Genomic DNA, 10,165 nt, shown 5'->3' with positions numbered 1-10,165 from the left:
GTTTCTTTTGTTGTTTTTTTCAACCTCGCGTATTTCCGACAGCCTGTGAACGCGTCGCGGTTTCACGCTGTGTGCCTCTGTTTATTTTCAGATGGTGACGCGTTCGCTGCTCTCCTCCTATATGCGGCTCGTCAGACGGACGCCGGCCGGGGATTGGTGCTCTGTTGTTGCTGTAGCAGCTTGTGTGGCTCAGTGGGGAGGGAGGGGGCGCTATAAAAGCCTGCTCCCCCACACACAGAGCTTCACTCTGGAGGAGGAAAATCTACACGGTGGGTTGGTCAACCTGGAACGGAAGGACCCCCCCAACCCCCCCCCTGCTATTTACCAACAACAGGCGTCTATTTTCGAACACTGTACCGTCCTGGCACACGGACCTGCTCTGAAAAGAACCTTCACTCTACCTCGACGAAATAAATGTCAAGAGAAACAACGCAAGAGCCAACAGATAAGGATCGCTGCTCGGAAGAAGTGGCGAGAAATACGAAGAGTCGGACCAACACGTAGAGACAAACAGGAAAAGCGCACGGGTCGTGTCCGCTGTCTTTCTCAATGCATACTCTTTGTGCCCGAGGAACCATGAAGCCTGAGATCAGCGCCGCGGTGACGTTTCTGTCGAGATTTCTGAGGGTAAAAGGACACGTAAACGACCGACAGGTCCAAACATTCAACCAAAGCTTACAGGACATTTTGTCAGGTAAGAAAACGAGAACATTCTCCCGTTGCGCCCACCAAACACATCTTAATATAAACTGTCTTCCATGTTTTTCCTATGTTCAGTTGGATGATTTAGTTATTAAATTACTCTTTTAATTGGTTTGAAGATGATTCAGAAAAAGCCTTTCTTTGTTCTCTAGTGTCACTAACAGTGCGCTACCAACGCGCACCACTGTTTGCGCACGACGAGGGGAAAAAAACAAGCCAGAATCAACACTGCGAGTAGTTCACGACGATTCCTCGACGATTACATTGATACTAAATTATATTGTTTCACTAAAACACAAAATGGACCATTTGTGGTTGGTTACTTTGTTTGGAAGAAGAGGAAAAGGGGGAGGGGGTTGGAAAGAGGCTCGAACAAGGAAGTGCTCGATAAAGCTCTGAGCACAACAGCCCCAGTGAGGCTGCTCAATTACGTAATGCATTAGAAATAGGTTGGCAATAAATACACAAGCAATGAAATAAATAATTCTATGCAGGGTCACTCACAATAATAAATTAAAACTTTTGTTATACAATGATCACAATAGAAAACATTACTTTCGACTTGTTTGTGTTTTATATGGTGAGTAACCACTTGATATTTGAGCAATACAAATGTCGACCATGTAGTTAAACTGTGACATTGTGTTTTCCCTGCCATTCACCGTTTTGGCATCAACACATTTACTTTTCACAGTGAATGGGAGTCGTCATAGCACTTCCCTTCTCTTTATTTCCCAGGAAATTCGGCCTCTTAGCTTCCCACAGGCTTACTTTAGCATTATGACTGGTTTTAGAGTATATTATATATAGTATTAGAGATACTGCTCGGGGATTGGGTCTCATTTCCTGCTGTAAACACACTCCAGCTTTAAATCTACCATACATCTGCCTCAGTCTATTAAGCAGATGGCCTTAATTTCCTACATAAAGAATGTATTACTTTTTGAGGGAAATGTTCCCTAGAAAAAACGAAAGCACTTACCAGCTAAGTAGAATCATTGTTGGACGTCAATAATGAAATTTCTTCTACAGCCTAGGGAAAGTATTGTCTTTAAACTAGGCTAAAAGAACATTTAAACACCGTAAGAATCGAAGACAAGCTGCAGTTCGTTTTAGGTGGCCGTGCAACTGCCTGTCGTAAATTATTGTAACACGTTGTGTAATTTTTAGGAAATGATTGACGAAAATATTGGGCAAAATGTTACCAAAAATCATCGCAATTTGACAGCAGTGTTTGTAAACAAGGCAAACGTTGAATGGAGACGACTGGGAGGCCTGTGGGTGGGGGAGGGGAAGTGTTTCTGATGGGCTCCTATAGGACGACATTACATGTGGAGGAGCAGCGTAATCACATAGGAAATGGAGGGGAAATCCACCGAAAGAAACACCACGTTTTCAGTGCTCATAACCCGATTAAACGTTGCCATTTAACTCACAATGTAATGAATTTGGGAATGCTTGGAATACCGTAGTACTAGTTAGATAAATGTCGAGTTGGAAGCAAAAGTTAATTCTATGGAGGCTCGTCGCTGCTAAACTAGGCCTGCCTGAGCTCTTTTAGCCTGGAAAAAACAGTCACTCACTATTGTGTCGGCATGCTGGGCTGCTCTTGTTTGTGCTGAGCGAAAGGAAGTGGGGAAATTAACAGATTTAAGTCTCCATAGTTGTGTAATTGTAGTTAAAAGGCTTTGCTTCATCCTGTGTTGATGCCCACCCAGTTAATAATACAATCTCCAGATGTTTTCTCTAGTAAAAGTGATCAGATACAATGAATAAACAACCGTCTTTCTTACACTCTTTAATTAAAATGCACACCCTCATTTACTCCCCCTCCTCTTCCACATGTGTCCTGTTTTTTTTAAGAATAGGGGGTTGAAGGTATCTTCCTTTGTGTCCTAGGTTCAAAGATTAGACAACTTCTGCTGCCAGCCCAGTATACATCCGTCTGTGTTAAGACACAGGGGGAGTAAGGGTGTATTATCATGTTCATTTATACGTGACCTTCGGGCCCCCAGCCTGAATATTGGCCTACTTCACTTACCCTGTTTTTTCTTTGGCCACAATAAAGCTTGCAACAATGGGATTATAATATGGATGAGCTTTGACAGAGTAATGAGGGTTGGTGTGTTTTTGTGAAGTGGGCTGATAAAAAATCAGAACAAAGAAATGTAAAATAGAAAGAAAATTCCTTTTTCTATGTGAACTTCCATGGAAAGACTGGGCCATACATTGCTTCCTTAATCACCCAGAACCGTCAAATTTTCCTCTCGTAACCTTAACCACTTGCATGCCTGAAGCATACCAAGAGCGGAGTCACTAGTCACTGCATGACATTTTTTTACTCTGATGGAAAGAGAGACAAAATATGGTCCTTTCCCTTTAAGAGGCGGAGCCTGGTGTCCCAGATGGCTGGCTGGGACTTCTACACTTTTGATGTGTTTTGTTCAGCCAGTCATGGGAGACTTTGTGACAGTGACGGCAGCCAGAGGAGGGATTGTGACAATTCAATGGCCTTTTTTTTGTTGTCACGTAGGCCCCCGGGTGCCACTGGCCGCCTGTTTATAGCTGCTTATCAGGCCTGTAACAGGTTGTGGTGTTTTTCTTTCCTTTCCTAACACAACTGCACCCTGTACTTTGGTGTAGATCAGAACATTTGTTTTCTATATGCCATAGGCTAAATCTGACACATGGTGAACACCCGCTGGAACAAACTGTGATAATAGAACACAGGGGATACCTTTACATTTAGGATTAACATTGAATGCAATACCCTAATTTAAAATTTTCTGAATTAGTAGCAAGTCACACTCCACTTTTGCTTTTACAATAATATATTTGCGGTCAGATCTCATCTTGTTTTGTATACACTTGAGTTGCCTTCTCGTGGAAAAAGCAATACTTGAGATTAGGATCTACTAAATCATTAAGCTGTACTCTTTAACATTTGGAGAACACTCACATTTACACACTCAGGCAGCAATGTTGTGTTGAGATTTAATTAATCTTAACCTTTAAGAAAGGGTTAGGGGAAGCATTTTTACGTATGAAGTTAAAATATACGCACATTTTTCTTGCATACGTCTCTAACCCTCTGTGCCTTCATCAGAGCAGGTTTTGTGATTATTTTTTATTTTTTTCCACATTATGTCATCCGAAACAGCCTTTTAGTAATCACTCCAAAACTAAACTTTTTCTCCATCTTCCGTCCCTGCAGAGCAATATCAGCACCACTGGTTCCCAGACAGGCCATGCAAGGGTTCGGGTTACAGATGCATCCGTATCAACCACAAGATGGACCCTCTGGTGGGGCAGGCAGGCCAGCGCATCGGCCTGACCATCCAACAGCTCTACTCGCTGCTGCCCAGTGAGCTCACACTCTGGGTGGACCCCTTCGAGGTCTCCTACCGCATCGGAGAGGACGGATCCATCTGCGTCCTATACGAGTCAACGCCCTGCCCCGTGGGAATGCCTGCAATGTCCTCTGCCATGTCCCCCTCAGGAAACGGGTCTGGGGGCCCAATGGTGGACAGTCACATCAGCTGCAAGGAGGAAATGATGGTGATGGGCAGAACCAGTCCCTCCAAATCCTACAATATGATGACTGTGTCCAGTTAAAGAGGCCCACCGTCACTCCGGCCTACTTTTGTTCAGGGTCATGCCGTGGCTGGTCAGGTCATGTGGCCAGATTCAGGGTGAGCCTTTTTGAAGCAAGAATATGAAAGGAAATAGTGAAAGAAGAGAAAAGAAAAAAAACAGGATGTGGCCTATCGTCCAGGTGATGGAAACCTTTGTTCTAAATTGTCCCCCTCCCCCCATTATCATCCGTTCTGTTGTGTCATTGGATCAGCTGAGCACTCCGGTTTTTAAGGAGGCTTTGTGGAAATGGAACTGTTGGGGCAGCTAAACCAACCAACCAGGAACCCCCCCCCCCCCCCCATGGAGACTGGCTCCACCTACCCCCTTCGACTGTAAACAACATGGTGGTCAGCTCCATCTCTGAAGGGGCTTCATTGACTTTGCACTTTCTTACTTGTGGTTATTATGGGTACATGTTCAACACACGGAACAACACCAAAACCTAAATTGTAAGGCATTAATATCAGGAACTAGCCCTTGAATTTCAAAATCCAGAGGTTATTCAATTTGCCGTTTTCACTTGTTATGTTTCCTGGCCGGGGAGGAAGTGTGGTTTTCGACTGAGCCGTTTACAGTCCAAGCTCAAGATAAAGAAACGCCCCATGAGAGTATCTCTATTTTCTATAAGACCCCCTTTTTGGACCACAGGGATTTAGTTTCTTTATCTTGTAGCTGGAAAGAGGCGTTCGGTCTTAACTTTGCCCCCTCCCCTTTTCATCAACATCGAACCCCAGAACAATTTCATCTCAACGTTCTCTCAGTATGTCAGAGCGAGTGGACTGTGTTGTGAAACCTGTGGGCACCAGTGTGTCCTGTTGCACTGTCGCCCCCCCATCATCCTTGTATGTGTAGCTTTCTGGGGTAAAGGCAGGGGATCCATTTCCTCCCCCGCTCCCCCGAGTTAATGAATGTTGTTGAAAATCACAATAGAGTTCCTGTGTTAATTTTGCCCCCTTTCCACATATCACTTTATCTCCTGCATTGCCAAAATTCATGCATAGCCAAAATTCAAAGTGTAGCAAAAGGGGGGCTATTTAACCCAAACTGCGGTCATGTGGCCCTGTTAGATTTGACATTGAATGCACTTTGACGTGAGATTGTGTGGGATGTGTACTTCTTAGAGAAATCGCCTGCATTCCATCCATTCGAATGTCATCTTTTCACCGCGTTTTTATTGCCCTCGCATTTTTTGCCGTTTGTTCATACTGTAGCTCCCACGTTGGGATAGACTGATGTCTATTAAATTGGGAGTGTGCATCTCTGGATTTCCAACCTTTTTTTTTACACTGTATTTGTGAACATTTCAGAGCTTTTGATTTTAGGTGGAGTACTTTTGGTGGTATGTTAGAAACCTTCTGTCATCCGTTCATATGGCACTGTTTGCTCTGACAGGATGCAGAGCCAAGCAGCCCCCCCCCCCCTCCCCTCTAGACACACACACAGATGGTGATTTGTGTTGCTCATAGAAGAAAAAAATAAGCAAATCTGAAAGGTCTGGACTAAGTGATGACTGTGAGACTTTGGCCAAAGGGAGGTCTGTAGCACCGACTGTTCAGAGATTCATTTTAACTTAAAACGCCAGGCCTTGTCAGCCTTCTATTTTAACGTGCGATTTCCAAGGTCTTGTAAAAGGAGAGACGTAACCTCATCTGTGCATTGCCTTACGAAGACCTTGTTGTCATGAATTTTGAGCCATTTGTGATTTTTAAACCAATGTTAGCCAGTCGGTCTGTTTAAGTCCTGCCCGGACCCTCACTTGAGGTGTCCAATTCCAGCCTGGCAGCTTCCCACCTTCCCGCTCCTCCTGGTGTGGGGTTAGAGTGCCTCAAGTGCCACATATCACCTCCCAGCTCAGACCTCCTGCTCAGCCAATAGCCAGCATGCTGCTAGCGGACCCCATGTGGATGCAGGTAGACGTAATGTGACACATATCATCATCCATCGCTGTGGGGGGCTGGGTAAGGAAGGTGGGGATGGGGAGCTGGTGTGAGAGAGGGGGGGCCAGGGCCGGACTCTTTTTGTCCAGGGCAGCTAAAATCCCTCCAGCCCCCTCTCTGGACTTATTCAAAATCCCCCACCAAGCCCTTGACCCTCCCTCAGCAGTGATGGATACAAATAAAACTAAAACCAGCACACGCACTTGGCATGCTCAAGCTGCACTGGGGTGGGGCTAGTGAGAGACGCGGAAACATGGATCAAAGATGAAGAATCGAGGGTACTAGACCATTGTTTTCATCTCACTGGATTGCGCTGCACTTGATTACTGAGTTTGAGTACCAACTTTGTTTACATGCATATGAAAGGTTGTGATGGCTGTCTGACATACCCCCACTTCACTCCCGGTTCGGGGGTCCGAGAGGGTAACGGCGAGCTGAAACAGATGCTGTGGCGGCTTCTGGCCTTAACCGCTGGTCGAATATGTCACGGCACTGCTTCTCCGCTCATCACCAGACCTATGGGTGTTTAAGCTCCCCCTAAGCTCGAGATGATCATGGGTAACGGAGCTATAGCCTTTGACGCACTGCAACCCCTAACCCAACCTCCCCTGTTCTCTGTTGATAGTCCCTTCAGCAATCTGTGAAAAGCAGTGATTCCATGTTAGCCAGATGGAGAGGAGCTTGCTCGGATGGGAGCCCAGAGCTTCGGTTTCCCTGGTGGACGCCAGTTTTAAAACCACGCTGCTCCATAATAGCTTTTTTTATGTCATGTGACAAGATGTTTTGAGATTGGTCTATATTTCCGACGCGAGATGATCGTCTCGTCTCACTTTTCTCTCGATGTATTTTGTGGTCACACTGGTAGATTCTCATCTTTTCCACTCTGCCATCCCATTTATCCCCCCCATTTTTAGTCTGGTGATCCAACCCCCTTTTAACAGACCTTGTTTTAGACCTACAAAATAAAAAAAATCCAACCCAAATCCTATTCGACACCTTCCACCACCCAAAATGGTTTAAGTCCTCAGTAATATATTATTTCAATGGCATCCATTCAGCTTGTGCGCACATAGGTTACAGAAATGTCGTGAGAGTGCAGTAGTCAGAGGAAAATAGCACATAAAATGCACTAAATGTCAAGTTGAAGTTGTGTGACACTTTTTTTGAGACACGAGGAGTCTCCTGGAATGTATTGCCAAACTCAGGCCTCAGACATTCAATAAATACCCTTGTGGAGGAGTTGTGCATGTTAAGACATGAAACCGGAAGGGAACAGCAGTTTAGTTTTTGATGTTGTCGTCAAACTTGTCATCGATTAGTTGAATTATTGCCACTTTCACATTTGAGGTGTTTTACATATTGTAGAATGTATTGTAACTGTACAACATATGGTATAGTACATAACATTACACATGGGAAGTGCCAATAATTGCTATCCTGAGGTGTTTTTAAATTTATTCCTTTTTGTATTTCATCTTTTAACATGGATAATGCTTTTCGTAAGTGAAGCCATTTGTGATGGGAGTGTTGGCAAGGACCAAAGTTGTTTGGTAAAAAAATATTAGTTTCCATGATCTATAAGTGTAGACGTATCCTTTGTTTTTTTTTCTTTATTTCTTTTCAGTTCTTTCCTTTTTTTTTTTGCTATTTACGTACAAAAACCAGAAAATAGACAAAAAAATCTGAGCTTACCCAAGAAGAAAAGCTGTCTATCTTGTGATCTCATGTCAGTACATCTTTATTGTGTTCAGTTTCTTTTCCTTGGGTATGTTGTGATGAACTGCTGTAAATTTGTACAGTTCATGTAAATTGATTGTGCGGAAGTTGTACAGATTTCTATATTTTGGAAGAAAAGTTTTTTTTCTCTGTAATAAAAGATTTCCTATCTTGGCATCATATCCCCTGTGAGATGTGTCCTTATTCACTCAGGATTATTACATGCTGTCTTTAGAATTCTGAATAAAAGGCACATATTAATTATTAAATTAAATTGTACAGGCTTGTACTTTTTAAATAAATGATTTACCTCATGAATTATGTTTCTTATACAGTAAGAGCTACACAAAGCTAAACCCTCGTGATGTGGCCCTCATTGGCATTTGACCTCTCAGTTTAGGTGACTAAAGGGGACAGCTGTGGGGAAAAGGACTAGAGAACAAGAGCAATTCTTCTTACTCACTAACACACATTCCTCTATTTGGGCAGTAAACTGCACTTTGTATTTTGATTTTCAGGATGATAAAACATAAGCACCTAACCCTTTTACACAGCTTACAGTGGCTCTGTTGAACTTGATTTATTAAAAAAGACTCAGGCTCAAATTGTGCTATCATTTCAGTTTGAACAACTTGCCCAATGATTGTCAGTCAATATTGATATTTTGAGAGCAACTGGAAAAAATGTTTGCCTATCCAAATAGATCTGCCAGTGCTTTGACCATTTTATATCAAAAGATGCAGCAGATGGTACTATCAGCAAGGATTTTGTTAGAAACCTCATAAGTGCAAAATTTGCCAGAACACCGATATGCACAATAATGCTGCAACAGAACCAGCTGACTCCGCAAAAACCCAGAGTTGTGATTAAGACCGCAATCCTTTGTAGCACTCTCAATCCCCCTGGTTGCTTAGCAGCAGGACGAAAAAGAAAAGCATTTGGCTCGTTTTGACACACAGACAAAGGACTGAGTGAGAAGAGCTGGTTTAGCAGGAGCCGAGGGCGTGGGGGGGAAGGTGACTGGGCTTGTGTTTAAGTCGGGCTTTAACTCTCCAAACATTCACAATCCTGGGGCCTCAACAGCTGGGGAGTGTGGGTACTGTAGTTAAAAAATTATCAGAGACTGTCTTGTCAGCATAAGACACAGTAAGAGCGTTTGATGCAAATTCTCTGAGCTGCTTCCTGCTAAACTGTTGGATCTATATAGAAACAGGTAATAAATTCCCTGGGCGCGCCGGACTGTTTGGCCCGTTTCTTTTATAGAAAAATATAATCGGAGGGGAAGTGTGGCGTAGTGGGTTAGTGCGTTGGTGTTCGGATCAGGGGGGACACAGGTTCAAAGCCCTCTGCAGTCAGCATGTGTCCCTGGGCAAGACACTTCACCCCAAATTGCTCCTGTGGGGATTGCCCACAGTATTGAGTATGTAAGTCGCTTTGGATAAAAGCGTCTAACAAGTGACATGTAATAATGTAATGTAAAAGTGAATACAGAACCATACAACGGTAACACAAAGCACAAAGTGATCCAGATTTAGCAGGGTTTTGCAATCCTCCCCGGACAGCGTTTTGCAATGACTCATTGCAGCAAGATGTTTTGTCAAGTTATTAATCTCTGAAAAATGAGAAGTGGATTGCAGTGGGTGTGCTTGGGCAGAAACATATCATTTTGATTTTATAAGTATTTGATAGCTGTTGAAGCACGGGAGGTGTTTTTCACAAAAATATGCCGCTAAATGGGCTCATTTCACTGTGAAATGTTCTGAAGAAATGTAAATACATATCACTGATATTTTATGTAAATAAGAAGACATCAGCTTCTAAGGCAGTGTCATCAAATTGCATTGGAGTTTCAGCTTCGCACTGATGAAACTGCAGTGTAATATTTTCTGCTCTCCCCTCCCACTCACATAGCAACAGAGGTCACATTAGAGAGATGGTTTGATTAGGCAGAATGTTCTGAAAGGTGTGTCTGATTAGAAGAGAAAGACAAGGAAATACTCAGGAAGATTGTTTATGGTCTGATCCTATGCTATATGGCATGGAATGATAAACAAGTCAGGCCACTTTAATCTGTGGGAGTTATTGATGTTAAAATGTGCTGAATTTCCACTTAATCATTCATTATTCACATGTTTTTTTTGGACAAAGCACTTACAATTCAGCTTTTTACTGTA

At 43.3% G+C, this 10,165-nt stretch overlaps 1 protein-coding gene across 1 annotated transcript; it reads left to right on the top strand.

The window, feature by feature from the left end:
- The first annotated feature begins 267 nt into the window (after positions 1 to 267).
- Positions 268 to 8,173, top strand: btg1 (B-cell translocation gene 1, anti-proliferative). Its single transcript, XM_034235792.1, has 2 exons — positions 268 to 694; positions 3,917 to 8,173. Exons 1-2 carry the CDS (start codon positions 550 to 552, stop codon positions 4,315 to 4,317), a joined length of 546 nt encoding a protein of 181 aa, XP_034091683.1. The 5' UTR covers positions 268 to 549; the 3' UTR covers positions 4,318 to 8,173.
- Positions 8,174 to 10,165: the final 1,992 nt, after the last annotated feature.

Source organism: Gymnodraco acuticeps, unplaced genomic scaffold (assembly GCF_902827175.1).
Source record: "Gymnodraco acuticeps unplaced genomic scaffold, fGymAcu1.1, whole genome shotgun sequence".
Taxonomy (NCBI): domain Eukaryota; kingdom Metazoa; phylum Chordata; class Actinopteri; order Perciformes; family Bathydraconidae; genus Gymnodraco; species Gymnodraco acuticeps.
Note: the sequence above shows the minus strand (reverse complement) of the source record. Positions and strands in the feature narration are given on the sequence as shown.